Source organism: Schistocerca nitens, chromosome 2, assembly GCF_023898315.1.
Source record: "Schistocerca nitens isolate TAMUIC-IGC-003100 chromosome 2, iqSchNite1.1, whole genome shotgun sequence".
NCBI classification, from domain to species: Eukaryota; Metazoa; Arthropoda; class Insecta; order Orthoptera; family Acrididae; genus Schistocerca; species Schistocerca nitens.
In genome coordinates, this window is record NC_064615.1 from 3367981 (window position 1) to 3384571 (window position 16591).

The following is a 16591-nucleotide window of genomic DNA, read 5'->3' on the forward strand; positions in this document are numbered from 1 at the left end:
TACTTACCCAGAACTGTGGATATGGTTAACATTAACAACTCTAACAGATGCTTAGTGCACACTGTATTTCATAGAGAAATGTGTCCTCATTTGTTTACTGCATTCTGTAGGTCATCCAAATTTGCAAAGAGCTTGCAGTAGAAGGGATGTGTTTCACAGTAGCAAAGTTGAACAAGTGCTTGTAACTCATAAGGTTTGCATTTTAGAGCCCTTATTTACTGAACATTTTTGCCTTGTTTTGGACCATATTACCAAAATATAGAATACTTTTTTAAAACTCTGTGTATTAAATCAAAACACTGGCATCTGGATGTTTGACAAATTATTTAGTTCTTTTTCTGTTTGTTTAACATCTTCTGATTGAAATTAAGTTTCATAACCAGTTATGAGTTGTTAATACTAATTAAAGAAGTGGATTAAGTCAAAAAATAATAATTAACAGTATAAAAGTAATCTTTTTGATTTAATATTCACTCTCTGATTAAAAGTATCGAGACAGTCATAGGTGATGCGGAATTGACAGCTAGATCTCACAAGGGATGGACAAAAATAATTTTTTTAATGGAAATTGAATGTTCTTGAAGTCTTATTTATGATGGGTCTCTTTTTCAATAATGACATCATAAAAATAGTAGTATGTCATGACATTTATATCTCTTGCTCAGATAACGATTGTAAGTTGCAAATCAATTTCAAATATGAAGAAACTGTATGTTACATAAAATAAAGCACAAAATACATAGATATTTAGAAAATGGACTTTTATTACAAGATTAAGTTTACAATGATTTTCTATGAAGTAAGTCATTTTACTTCACTTGAGTGTTGACAGATAGCCCAATTGAATTTTCAAATGCATAAAAAAGTATCAGTTATTTACAATAATATTTGAATAATTGTAAAGTTCTGTATGATTCCCCATTAAATATAGGATACAAATATTGTATATAAGATAATGCATTTCAAAAATTATGAAAAATTTCTTCATCTTTCTCATCAATAATTCCCATTTTGATTCACACTGAACAACCTCCCAGTTCTTTATTATGTGCAGCTACGCATTAAAAATGGTAGTCAGTTTTAAAGATTTCCATGAGGTACTAACATTTTCGAGTCAGTCATCTCGTTATACTTGGTACTTGACATAGAACACTTAAGTAATTTTTCTAATGTCACGACTGCATCATCAGAAAGTTCTTATATAAAATTCATATACTTCCAGTGTTGTGTTACGTTTGCATCATAAGCATTATCAGTCGAGACCAACATTGTATGTTACATCAATATGTACTGTGAGATTACCTTAATCTTTTCTCAGAATCATGTGCAGTATATCATCAGAAACAAGAATACAACATTTTACGTGCTATAGAACCTTGAACGTAGCAGAATCTCTATAAACATTATTAAAATACCATCATAGTACTATATATCTCAGTAATATATCCCCAAATACAAAACTACTCTGAAAGTAATTTGTATATTCCATTCATAATAATGATACAAGTGTTCTAAAGTAAGAAATATATTTTTCATTATTTCTAAGTTTTCCAATATTTCATATTCTCCAATGAGTTTTTCTTCTCTTGCAATAACATCACAGTACAAGTTGAACAGACATAGTTTGCAAAAATTCTAACCTTTTCATTTCCTTTAAAGTTTTTCATTTACCGAGATATCAGATGTTTTGTGTATAATCAGTGGAAGGAACCACTCAAGAGTTCCAAAATGCCGCCAACAGAAAGAATAAGGTACGGTGGTCAAACCACTTCTCATAAGTCACACATTTCTGTAAACTGTGCTAAATGATGCTTGAGGTGTTGTAAAGTGCAATGCTACTGGACGTTGGATGACTGGAAACAACTGATTTGGAGTGATGGATCATGCTATACCCTCTATCAATCCAATGGAAGGGTTTGGGTGTGCCAAATGTCTGGAGAACATGACCTGCCATCATGTGTAGTGCGAAAAGTGAAGTACAGAGGAGATGGTTTTCCAGTATGGGGGTGTTTTTTTGTGGTTAGGGCGTATTTCCCTTATTACAGTTAAGAAAACATTAAATGTGGAAGGTTATGAACACATTTTACAGCATTATGTACTGAATACATTAGAGGAACAGTTTGGAGATAATGATTGTATCAGCATGAGAGTGCACTCTGTCATAAAACAGCAATTGTGAGGCAGTGGTTTGAGAACAGTAACATTCCTGAAATGGAATGACCTGCCCATAGTCCTGACCTGAACCCAATGGAATGCCATTGGATTGAGTTAAAAATTTGATTTTTCTGCAGACCCCCACTATCTTCTTTGGATTCAGCTCTTGAGGAAGAATAGATTGCCATTCCTCCAAAGACATTCAGATACCTTACTAGAAAAGCCCCCAGCAGAGTTCAAGCCATCATAAAGGTTCAAGGAGCATACACCCAACATCAGTGTCCACTAATAGGTGTCCAGATACTTTTGATGAGATAGTGAGTATACTGTGACTACATACAGTAGTGCATTGTTCTCAACTTAGTACTCTTCATAGTATGATATTCTGACTGAAATTTTGCATCACAAGAATATATTGTTTTCAGATAATACGTCTGAGTAAAACAGCTCTGGGCCAGACAGCTGCAGGTCAGATGGTAAATCTTCTTTCAAACGATGTGAACCGGTTTGATGTACTACCACAATTCTTACATTATATATGGATGACTCCAATTGAAACAGTGATTGTCACATACTTTCTGTGGCAAGCAGTGAACTGGGCATCAATTATTGGAGTTGTTGGTTTGTTTTTGCAGACTGTTCCTGTACAAAGTAAGTTTGTTTTTGCATACTAAGTCTACAAAAATATGTTACTGGTATATATGTTTTCCAAACTTCATGTTAGTCATGGTAATGCTTTGAGCAATTAATATAACTTCATATTGATGAAGATATTCTATTTCCTCCTTCGGTATATTGTGTTCTGGAGGAAGATGACTTAAATCAGGAGTTCTAAGATTATTGTAATAGTTGCACTGCCAAATTCAAATATAGGGAAATGTTTGCAAAAACTTATATGGATTTCAAAACTCTAAAACATATACATCTTATAATCCCATATAGTTTTTACCTAATGGGATGTCTTCATTTTATTGCATTTTGTATAATTGTATGTTGGTCAATTTGCATAGGCCAGCAGTAGTGACACCTAATAAACTAATAATGCAAACATATTTTTGGGGCAAGTGTACCTCAATTTGTTATGAACAGTAGCACCATTCACATGATGACCCTGCCACAACTGTAGCCTATTTCTCACTATATTTAATTATGTGCAGCAATGCTAAGCAGACTTTGTGTGTATGATGCTGCTGCTGTGGCTTTGTTATATTAGGACATATATTAAAATAAATATGCTTCATCATATCTTAAGCACTTGGGTTCTACATTAATGAAAGCAATACTTTCATTGTGGCGTGGTTTACTACTTTAATATGTAGACCACCAGTTAGTTGTTTTTGGTATTTCTCTTTTTCTACAGATCTGAAGACGGTCACCACTGACCTGATGAAAACAGGTACACTGAGGAGAAAAAACTTTGTGCTCATAGACTGAAATAAAGAAATTTATCCAAACTATTACTGAAGTTAGCACCACAAACAGATGGACAAACCATTACCATAAATCTCCCATGTTTACTCATCTCCCAGCATTGCAGAAAGATTTGTTTTTTCATTCAAAATATTTGAATAAAATCTATCAAAAATGTTGTCCCATCATTCTTCTGTGTACCCAACTCTCATTAAGCACACGGTAATAAAAAATACATAAGAGGAGCAGAGCTGAATGGGGAACCATCCTAGTTACGATGTGAGCCAAAAATGGGAAACACCACAATTTATCGACTTTAACTTAGCGCAGATTGTTATTACCTGGCTAGGAAAGACCATCTTGGAAAAGGTGAAGCTGGTCAGCTCTTCACATGCTACTATCGAGAGTGTCTATGGGAAATCATTGAAAGATGGTCAAACTACAAGTAGATGACAGGACCTGTTCCTCACAAGTGAAGAGGGAGGTCAGAGGTTTGCCTGCTCTGTAATGCAAGAGAGGGATCAGTGTGTGGCAGATTTGATGAGTTCGGGGTGGCAATTCTTCTGGAAAACCTGAAATTCTCAGAGAATTCTGTGTTTTCAACCTAGCACTGAAATTGAATTTTATTGAGTTTTACAAATGATGTATTTTAAAATATTTCATATTTCAAAATGTGTCAATTATATATTATTCCAGATAAATTATTGATGTTTAAAATGTGTGGTTAAACTACTGCTTATGGATGGTATTCCCCCCCACCCTTTAACCATTAATTTATCAGGAGCTTTCTGACACCATCTTCCTCCTCACACCTGGAATTCTCATGGATTTTCCCCCCAAGTTAGAATAGCTGCCCTAGACAGAGTATGGTGCTGATGCAAGCACAAGAGTATCAGAGCACACATTTTTGAACATGAGGATCCACAGCCATGTTTCCATGCTGATCAAGTGACATTGTCGGTTATGATTGTAGGCAACACTGGATCATCAAGATTGGGCCAGGACAGGAATCAAGACAAACATGTCACCTGGTCAGATGAATCATGTTTCTTGCTGAAGCAGATCAGTGATTGTGTCTGGATATGCCATCGTCTTGGTGAATTGCTGCTCAAAACATGCAATGTGCCACAAGTGCAGCCTGGTGGTGGCAGTACTATAGTACTATGGTATGGGGGGGAGGGGGGCATTCAACTCTGCTTCCATGGAACCTGTTGCAACCATCATAATAGCTGTGGACTAACTGAAAACTGGTGCAGACCACCTGACCACCTGATCCCTTTATGCTTGATGTCTTTCCTGATGGTGATGCCATCTTCCAGGAGGACAATGGTTCTCGTCACATGGCCAGAATTACGCTAAAATTGTTTGAGGGATATAGTAGTGACAATGTCTTATTCACAAACCGTGACCTTAACCTGATGGAACACATCTGGGATATTATTTGTGCCAGCTCCACGCCATCAAACCATCAGTGCATTATTTAAGAGAATTGTGTGACCTGTGTGTGCATAAGGGTCGTGGGCCAGATAACTACCAAGAACTTTTTAAATCCATTGGTTGTGAATGGCTGCTGTATCCTGTTACAAAGGTGGATCAACAAGCTATTAACCAGATGGTTATAATGTTTTGGCTCTGTTTTGGCTCATTAGTGTATAACTTCATTAATTTACAGCCACAGGGCTTAGTCACCCTTGTTGTGCATAAATTCATATTTATCCATTGGGTTTTAATTCATTATTACCCTAGAGTGCTTATATTTCACAATACTAAAGGACTTGGTCTGGAAATTACATGTACTTCTTGATATTTGAATACTTTTGCCATTATGTCTCAAATGTTAATGACCATAAGATGCTTTCATCCAGAGCTGATTGGCACATAGCATCACAGTATCTATATTTCATTATTCGAGTTCTTTTAGTTGTTACATCGAAGTTTGCTTAGTATAATTATCTGTCATTTAGTTATTTATAGCGGCCAAACACTTTTGAATCATAAAATTTTCTTTCAGCATACATGACCAAACTGACTACAAGGTTTCGTTTGAAAGTTGCTGTGAGGGCAGATAATAGAATAAGGCTGATGAATGAAATAATCACAGGAATTCAAGTGATAAAAATGTATGCCTGGGAAAAGCCTTTCGAAAAAATGGTCGAATTGGCTCGAAGGTAAGCATTATTGTGAAATATGATACCAGAAAAAACTAAAAAAATATAATTTTGTTGACGTCACTGTATAATTATATGGAATACTCTGTTTTCCATTTATCAAAATAGTGTTAAAAAGAAAAATAAGTCCCAGATATGCTCTGATCCACAACATTGCACTTTTCATTTTAAATGTGCAGGTTCATTCTGAAGACTATCGAGATCAGCTAGTTAGTTAGTTAGTTTTTTGTTCACTCATGATAATTTCATCTTAATTTCAGCTTAATTTCATCTTAATTGAAAAAGGCAACATTTAAAAAAAAAAAAAAATGGCTAATGCATGCATACAGTAATATTACCTTATTAAAAAATACGCCATTCGATTATCACTGATAACTCTCTACACTACACTGCACACACAGTCTGCCCCGACAGCTGAGTGGTCAGCATGAAGGATTGCCGTCCTACGAGCCCGGGTTCGATTCCCGGCTGGGTCGGAGATTTTCTCCACTCAGGGACTGGGTGTTGTGTTGTCTTCATCATCATTTCATCCCCATTCAGCTTGTAGGTCGCCCAATGTGGCATCAAATGTAATAAGACCTGCATCAATGCGGCTGGACCTGCCCCACAAGGGGCCTCCTGGCCAATGACGCCAAACGCTCATTTCTATTTCACTAAACACACACTCACACACACACACACACACACACACACACATACATCACTACATCGCACCGATACATCTGTGCATTCTCTCTCTCTGTCTCTCTCTCTCTCTCTCTCTCCGTCTCTCTCTCTCCATCTCTCTCTCTCTCTCTCTCTCTCTCTCTCTCTCTCTCTCTCTCTCTCTCTCATTTTCTTTTTCTCTCCCTACCTCTCTCCCTTCTCCTTCAATTGACCTCAGGACCCAGTATATGAGCCATTCTATCACATTCATGTTGTTCCCTTGGCCCATATGAAACAACTGAGACAGGTCACAGTGCCACAGTGAATGGGATGTTAACCTCAAGAAAACGGCAGGAGGTTAGAATTTTCCCCTCACAGAATGTGGGTATAGGATTGATTAAGATATGACAGTATAGTGCAGAATGACAGTTGTTTATTATTAAATAACGTTAATTTTTGCTGTTCTCTATTCTGTGTTATCCAAACAATCTCTGACTTTGTAGTACAAATTGTTTAACAATTATGCTAAATTTTAGTTCTCTCTTCAATCTCCTTAAGCAATTTGTAGTCCATGCGTACTCCAGCTTAAGGCAGGTGAAACAAGATGACATTCGGCTCCATGGGGACTTGGAATGTCAAGTATACAATCCAATCCATAGCTCAGGGTCTGTGTGTGGTGACATTTGAAAACCAAAATCGGCCACCAAGGAGACTATGGCATTTAATTACACATTATTTTAAAATATTATCTGTGAAACCTAACAAAAAGAGTTGATTCTGAAGAAATTGCAATTACAATACATTGTGAAATATTTTTAAAAAGTTATTATCTGTAAAATCAAACTATTTATTAAGAACATTATTGCTATATCACTTCTTATGACTACATACTTGTAAAACTCCCAGAATATCTAACTTCTTGCCTCAAGGGGCATTGTGAAGAAATTACATGTTGTGGTTGATGCTGGTAAGTGCTTTGAGTCTCGTAGATGATCACCGATTGCTGTGTTATTATGTTTTCCAGTATGTTCTCTATACCTGGCGAAAAAAGGTTGACCAGTTTGACATATATAGAATCAGTTATTCGATGGCATTATTTTTTAGGGAAACTCGGGAAACGTTACAAGAATTTTAAAGTTGCAAAAAAGAATCATTCGCAACATGTACTTTGCACGTCCGAGGGCATCGTGTTGACCATTATTTAAGACCTAAAAATATTAACTGTTCCCTCTTTATACATCCTTGAGGTGGTTCTTTTCCTATGCAGCAGAGCTGATCTGTTTAAAAAAAAAATAATTTTGAACACTCATGCGACACAAGACATAAAGAAAACTTTATGCTCACCTCCCATCGCTTAAAACTACATGCACAGACTCCTCAGTATATAGCCGTGAAAATTCACAACACAATAAAAGTGTGTGACATAATGAATATGAAGATAAATACTTTAAAAAGCAAATTGAATGATTTTCTAATTAAACGATGCTACTAGTCTGTGGAAGATTTCGTGAAGGATGAACTGATACAAAATTTTAAACAAGCAAATTGTAACCTTGATGTGTCTGCTGTACATCAGACATATGTTCTGAAATTATGTATGTTATGAGATGAATAAAACACATTACACACATCACAAATTTCACCTTTACACTGGTCAAATTCTAGCTTATATGCACTAAGCTCTTTATATTTGTCACTATTTTCTCTGATTGTGTGCCATAATTGAAATCTTAAAATTATTGACAGTTTGAAAAGTTATTGAAATATCAGATTTATAGAATTGCCATTCAATTTTTGTCAAAAACAAAAATCCTCTATGTATTTTTATTTAATTTTATTTTTGGGAGGCTTACTGCTATTGCTGTTGTTCAGTTGCTTTATCAATCTTTTATATAATTTCTCAACTAACTGGCTATCAAATCTATTGTTTAAAACAATCTTCTTCATAAAAATGATTCAGTGACCGTAAAATCTGGTTTTAGTGGTAATTTAAGGATTCTATGAAACACGAAGTTAAAAGATGCATATGAGTATCACAGAAGTCTGTCATTATAATGGAAACTGTACACATTAGTTTGAGGAAAATGCTGAACTTATGTTTGCCATTTACTTTTTTAATAGTGACATCTAGGTAATGTATTTTTTTTTCTTTTTCTGTTTGTGTGGTAACTTGAATATTCTTATGCATCCAATTTAAAGCTGTTAGGCAATCTAGCACTGTCTGTTTGTCACCCTTAAAGAGGGTAACCATGTCATCTACAAATGTTCTACACTATACTGTCCTATCATTACAACTTATGTTATGAACAAAATATTTTCTAAACTATTAAATGATAAGTTTTCTCATTGACTGTAAAATAATTATCGGATAGTGGAAGTTCCAGTAATTCACTCAATTCTGCAACATCAGTCTGGCTCAATTGTTCATGTGTTAATAAATTTTTCTTCATAATTTTTAAGCATTCCTGAAAGAGGGCTGTTACTATATAAGTTCCCAATGTCAAATAATACCAGTGTGGGTTCATTATGAATCTCAGTGTTTTGTAAAACTAATGCAAGTTTCAGGCTGTTTTTAAGATTGAATTTTCAAAAATTTTGTTGAAAGATGTCCAATCTCCACTGTTTCATGTCAGGAATAAGCATTCGAGGCACCCACAATGCACAGTTTTTTGTACTGCAGTTGTGCAATGGTGACCTGTACATGCTCTCATGGTATGCCACACTTACCTGAAAGCTGGTGAATTCATCAGCATGAGTCTCGTCAATTGCCATATGCAGTTGTCTGCTCAGAGCTCTGTTACACACAAGCAACACACTGCTGCACATTGCTGATGTTGATACAATCATCACTTTACACAGTTTTAATTGTTCTATCGATTTCAATTGGAGGCACATTTTCTGTTGTTAGAAACTTAATCACAGCATGCTGTTATTCATTATCTCACATTGTAACATTAAACACAGCCATGTTAAAAGAAACAATTTGGAGGTATGTGGCAGCAGGCAGTTACAATTTACATCAGTGAAGTGGGATAGTCGACTAAGTAATATGCATGATATGTAATGCTTCAACCAATATTGAGAACAGAATAAAAAATTTGGAGATGATACTTTTCAGCATGCCCTCATAGGTGATATGCGCACCCAGCAATATCCACGGTGGGACTCTGTGCACTACGAGGAATGGTATATCTGAACAGCTCTGAGCATGTGGTGCCAACATTCGACTAGTCCATTACTTTGTGGTTGATACAGTACTTCATTACTTTGTGGATGATTTGCTGTATGTCAAAAATTTTGGATACCACACAGTCTGCACAACTGTTCAAACAGATGGGACTTGAACTGTCAGCCCTGATCAGCAGTTATCAAAGAAGCAGTGTTTGATTTGGCTGTCTTGTCCATCAGTGGAACTGGTTCCATCCAGTGTGTCACTCTGTTAATTGCTAATCATTCATAGAGGAACCCATGTGATTCTGGTAATGGCCCCATCAGATCCAAGAGGATGTATTACTATCCCTTTTGGTAGGCCCAATTTTCCGTGTGGTTGAAACGCTCGACCTCTCTGTGCTGGCAGTCAAGGCAAGCGAGGGTTCACTTCCTGAAGTTGGCCTTAACGTTGGGCCTCAAGAAATGCTCCATCACTAACTTTGTGGTGGATGGCAGAGTGTGACAAGTTATGTAAGTTGTCGAAAATAGCTCTGCGGAACTTACCTGGAACCAGTGGACATAATTTGCCTTGTGATACAATGCACAACAGGTGCAAGTCCATGCTATGGATCACAACTTGTTCCACTGTTAATCCAGGGGTGCTGTCTTGTAAGAGCATCATTATCTGTTCACCTGTCTTTGTTCCTTTGCTGTTTCACTGAAATCTATCAAGGCACTATGTGCACTAATGTGTGATAGATCATTGGCGATTACATTGTCCACCCAGTTGACATGGCAGATGTAGGTAGTGAACTGCCCAATGTAATCCAGATGACAGAAGCAATGAGGAGTGCAATTCCTACTGGGCTTAGTAAGTGGCCATCACTCAGCATCCTCTCAGAAACACTTGATGGCTTCATAAAAGGCCAAAATTTCTTGGTTGTAAGTCAATCAGAGTTGCTGTAATTCAGTAAGTTGTCATGAGAACAAACTTAGATATTATTGTTGTCGTCTACAATTTGTTGCAAAGGTGCCCCGATTGCTAATTTAGTGGCAGCCACAATTATGGACAGTTGCACCTAAGTTACTGGGTGTGCAAAAGTGATTGCATTGTGAAGGCACTTTTTGATAGTGTCAAATGCAAACTGCATCTCACAGGTCCACAGTAGCAGCTTTTTATCCCAAATATTTTTACCCACCATCACACATCACCATGTGTCCCAAGAATGTAATCTTTTCATGCATAACTGGTATTTGACCTTGTTTACAACTATTCCAAATTAATCCAGTGAATGGGAGACCAGTTGCAAGTGTTCCTTGTGTTGCTCAGGTAGAGAAGAAAAAAATCAGTGCATCATCTAGATACAGAAAACAGAACAGGAGGTGTCTGAGAGTGCTATCAATAAAACAATGACAAGTTTGGGCAGCATTTTTAGCCCAAAAGGGATGTGCAAGAATTCAAATAATCCAAAATCTATATTGATGTTTGGTCACGAGAATGTCTTCTGTTGCCATTTGAATCTCGAGGTATGCCTTTTCACAGTCAGTAACACTGAATATGGCAGTGACAGTCATTGAGTGAGAAAAGCTCTTTGTATTAGAGATTGGATACCTGTCTAGTACCATTCTGGCATTTAATGCCCTGTATCCCCTGCAAGTCATAAACGTGCCATTGCTCGTCGGCACTAAGTGGAAGGGTGAGGCCCACGCACTATCTGGTGGTTGTACGGTAGCCTTATTTAGTAGTCCACTGGCAGCTGCTTTCATCACATTTAACTTAGCTGCAGTTAGACATTGTGCTTTCTGGGAGGCTGGAGGTCCTTCAGAAGTGTGTATTCTGTCGACAGCTCTGTCCCTAGTGCCATGCTGTTCTGGGGAGTGTAGAAACACCAGACAACATACAAGGAGGGTGAGAAGATTCGCTGATGTCACAGTCACAGACCTGAATATACTCCCTGCCTACTGTATGAACTTCTCTGGTGGGGAGAGTAGGTGTAGACACTGACAGTTCCAGCTGGGTGATACGTTTGTGAATGTTACATACTGCCTCTTTACATAACTGTTTTACATCCTCTTTATCTCCAGTGTTCACAGCATCCAACTCCAACAAAGTTTGTGAAAGGCAGAGACACGGATTTAGTGGGGAAGTGAGCAGACTGGTTGCACAGTTCAAAGTCAAACACTCCTTATTACAAAAGTTTATCAATTTCCAGTAACCCAACAACCTTCTTTATACCTTGACTGAACAGTCATCACTGTGTCCAACCATTTCATTCATTTTGCTAAAGGCAAATGTTAGTCTATTCCTTTATTTAAGATCCAACAATCAGTAGTTAATCAGTTCCATCTATCACCGCAATCCTTCTGTTTTGTTTTCTAACATTCACTTACAAGATTTTATACAAAGACAACACCCTACCCCCCAAAAATTTAAACAACATCATAAAAAAAAAATCTCCATTGAACAAAGTTGCATTTAAAAGAACTCAGACAATACCAGAAGACAGGTTTTTTACTATAATCTATAAATTAACAATTCCAGAGGACACTTGTAATTACTACACTGTGCCAGTACACACAGTCCTCATACAAGAAAAATTCCAGTTTACTATAGATCATACACAGTGAGATGTTACAATAACATAAATAACAGAAAAGACAACTTTTTATCAAAGTACTGTGTACAGACTAACCTCACTTAAAAGTATTTGACATCTACCCACCCCTTGGACCGGTCATGTCTTTGTACTACTCGTACCACATTCTCAAGCCTGACTACCAGAACAACAGGTCCCTCTTGGCCAATACAGCAGGTTGCAGTTCGTGCCATATTTACACCAAACTGAATCAACTTATTCATTACTGGTGCTGTTCATATTTCTCCCCCTCTTAGAAGATCACCTTCACAACACAGTTCTAGACAAGATCACTTCATAAGGTGAAACCCAAACCTGTCCTCTCATTCTCACTGACCAAAAGTTCCAAAAGCAACATACCATCATTCTACGCAAGATGGATACCGTGGCATACCATCTTCTTCCTCTGAATTAGTGAAAGTCTGAGCATGTGGCTTCCTTTACACACACATGCTCCTCTGCTCCCAGCAGCCTCGCCAGATCTGCCCGCTCACTGGCTGTTACACTTGCAAACACTTCTTGCGCCTGGAGAGTCTTGCCCGCACACACCCTGTCTCTCACTGGCCTCTTGGGCTCTATCCACACCACTGAAGACATTCTATGAAGACAAACCAATCAATTGATCTCAGTGGAAATCACAAACCATCTAACTTGCTTCAGTTTGAGTGAGCTTGTCTTCCAGGTATTTATATTCCTTATCTTCCTTGGAGGATCCACTAAAGTTGTTGTTGTTGTGGTCTTCAGTCCAGAGACTGGTTTGATGCAGCTCTCCATGCTACTCTATCCTGTGCATGTCTCAGAATATGTCCTACCAATCAATCCCTTCTTCTAGTCAAGTTGTGCCACAAATTTCTCTTCTTCCCAATTCTATTCAGTACCTCCTCATTTGTTATGTGATCTACCCAGCTAATCTTCAGCATTCTTCTGTAGCACCACATTTCGAAAGCTTCTATTCTCTTCTTGTCCAAACTGGTTATCGTCCATGTTTCACTTCCATACATGGCTACACTCCATACAAATACTTTCAGAAACGACTTCCTGACACTTAAATCTATACTAGATGTTAACAAATTTCTCTTCTTCAGAAACGATTTCCTTGCTATTGCCAGTCTACATTTTATATCCTCTCTACTTCGACCATCATCAGTTATTTTACTCCCTAAATAGCAAAACTCCTTTACTACTTTAAGTGTCTCATTTCCTAATCTAATCCCCTCAGCATCACCCGATTTAATTTGACTACATTCCATTATCCTCGTTTTGCTTTTGTTGATGTTCATCTTATATCCTCCTTTCAAGACACTGTCCATTCCGTTCAACTGCTCTTCCAAGTCCTTTGCTGTCTCTGACAGAATTACAATGTCATCGGCGAACCTCAAAGTTTTTACTTCTTCTCCATGAATTTTAATACCTACTCCGAATTTTTCTTTTGTTTCCTTTACTGTTTGCTCAATATACAGATTAAATAACATCAGGGAGAGGCTACAACCCTGTCTCACTCCTTTCCCAACCACTGCTTCCCTTTCATGCCCCTCGACTCTTATAACTGCCATCTGGTTTCTGTACAAATTGTAAATGGCCTTTGGCTCCCTGTATTTTACACCTGCCACCTTCAGAATTTGAAAGAGAGTATTCCAGTCAACATTGTCAAAAGCTTTCTCTAAGTCTACAAATGCTAGAAACGTAGGTTTGCCTTTCCTTAATCTAGCTTCTAAGATAAGTCGTAGGGTCAGTATTGCCTCCCATGTCCCAACATTTCTACAGAATCCAAACTGATCTTCCCCAAGGTCAGATTCTACCAGTTTTTCCATTCGTCTGTAAAGAATTCGTGTTAGTATTTTGCAGCTGTGGTTTATTAAACTGATAGTTCAGTAATTTTCACATCTATCAACCCCATTTTCTTTGGGATTGGAATTAATATATTTTTCTTGAAGTCTGAGGATATTTCACCTGTCTCGTACATCTTTCTCACCATATGGTAGAGTTTTGTCAGGGCTGGCTCTCCCAAGGCTATCAGTAGTTCTAATGGAATGTTGTCTACTCCCGGGGCCTTGTTTTGACTTAGGTCTTTCAGTGCCTTGTCAAACTCTTCACACAGTATCATATCTCCCATTTCACCTTCATATAAATCTTCTTCCATTTACATAATATTATCCTCAAGAAAATCACACTTGTATAGACCCTCTATATACTCCTTCCACCTTTCTGCTTTCCCCTCTTTGCTTAGAACTGGGTTTCCATCTGAGCTCTTCATATTCATGCAAGTGGTTCTCTTTCCTCCAAAGGTCTCTTCAAGTTTCCTTTAGCAGAATCTATCTTACCCCTAGTGATATAAGCCTCTACATCCTTACATTTGTCCTCTAGCCATCCCTGACTAGCCATTTTGCACTTCCTGTCGATCCCATTTTTGAGACATTTGTATTCCTTTTTGCCTGCTTCATTTACTGCATTTTTGTATTTTCTTCTTTCATCAATTAAATTCAGTTTCTCTTCTATTAGCCATCGTCTTTTTACTTACTTGATCCTCTGCTGCCTTCACTATGGTTCTGTCAGTTTATTCAGGTCCCATCTCCTTAAATTTCCACCTTTTTGCTGTTTCTTTAGTTTTAATCTACAGTTCATAACCAATAGATTGTGGTCAGAGTCCACAGCTGCCCCTAGAAATGTCTTACAATTCAAAACCTGGTTCCTAAATCTCTGTCTTACCATTATATAATCTATCTGAAACCTGTCAGTATTTCCAAGCTTCTTCCATGTATACAACCTTCTTTCATGATTCTTGAAACAAGTGTTAGCTATGATTAAGTTATGCTCTGTGCAAAATTCTACCAGGTGGCTTCCTCTTTCATTCCTTACCCCCATTCCATATTCATACTAAAGTAGTTTGTCATAATCTTTAATTTCTCCAAGGTTTGTTAGATAGTGTAACATTGAGGACTGAGAGACAGAGAATACTTGGTGTCAGAAATTGCATTAATCCTCAACAGTTACAGCCAATGCTTGACTTCGAGTAGTTTACTGCAATTCCCACACAAAGTTTCGTTGACATCAAATTTTCATCCCCTAATTTTGCACATTCCAGTTTCATATCCTTGTACATCAGCTCTGTTGTTACCAGATGTTTAGTTAGTGAATTGTATGAGTCTTGGTGTTCTTTAGCTGAAGATGCAGAGGTATCTGTTAAGATAGGAGTATGAATCAGCGATTTGCTGATAACACCAAGAATGGAATCACCAGTATCTCTGTTATGGAGTATTTGCCCTGTTAATTAGGCAAAATGTTGAACTGACCAACAAATCAGCACCAAACAGTGGTTTGTTAATATCTGCCACCATGTCTGTCGATACAGATTGTGTGCCAAGACCTAAGTTGACAGTGCAGATGGTGGTACCACACATCTTAATAAGTGAATCATCTATCATGCAGAGCTGTAGAAGGGATCCCAAAGTTGGAGGTCTGGCAACTGTTTTCAGGATTGTGCTTATTTCAAAGCCTGAGTTGATGAGATGTTTCTATCAAGAACATACTAACTCCTTCTATGCTTTGACCCATGAGGCAAACTGGTTTGGCTTAAGCACATAATATTTATGTGTACTTTCTTATTCATGTGACTTGTGATGCCTACAGGAGTCACAATCAGTGTATGGGTTCAAACTTGGTGTGATACATTTGTCAGTGACTGCCCTGAAACACAAATGAAATCAACACCAGCTCATACTTTGTTGGCTGTTGCTGGAACTCTTGGTCAAAGTCAGGAGTGGGCAGTTGAATTGTGCACAGCTGATCATGAGGCATCCAGGGAGTTGACTCGCATGGAACTCTGTTGAACATGTTGTGTTTCTCCAGACGTGGTTGGCTCCTACTGGCCTCCAGTCACTGTGTCGTGGTGTAATACGGCAGCTGCTGCTGTCGACCACTAGTAGCTCCTAGGTCTGTTATTAATTATTGTGTGTGTTGCTCTAGTTAGTAATCAAAGTAACTTGCATCTGAGGGGGTAACTTGCTTATCCAATCATCCATTACCCAATCACCCACAAAAAATGGCTCTGAGCACTATGGGACTCAACTGCTGAGGTCATTAGTCCCCTAGAACTTAGAACTACTTAAACCTAACTAACCTAAGGACATCACACACATCCATGCCCGAGGCAGGATTCGAACCTGCGACCGTAGCGGTCTCGCGGTTCCAGACTGCAGCGCCAGAACCGCGCGGCCACTTCGGCCGGCGCAATCACCCACAATGCATTGTCAGGCATAAGATTAATGTCCACTAATTCTATTAGTTCATGCCAGAACTAGGAAACTGTCCTGCCACTCAATTTTTCTGTATAAATCACTTGACAAATTTGATGTCCTGGTTATTTGCACAACCTCTAGTCTAATGCCACCTGTGCTATTTCTAACTTGCAAGTGGTTGGGGGTGACAGAA

At 37.9% G+C, this 16591-nt stretch overlaps 1 protein-coding gene across 1 annotated transcript in view; it reads left to right on the plus strand.

The window, feature by feature from the left end:
• Positions 1–16591, plus strand: part of LOC126235664 (ATP-binding cassette sub-family C member 4-like) — a 166546-nt gene that overhangs the window by 70385 nt on the left and 79570 nt on the right. Inside the window, exons 5-6 of the mRNA XM_049944384.1 lie at positions 2580–2805; positions 5576–5732. Of these exons, the coding sequence (XP_049800341.1) occupies positions 2580–2805; positions 5576–5732 (383 nt within the window). The remainder of the gene's footprint in view (positions 1–2579; positions 2806–5575; positions 5733–16591) is intronic.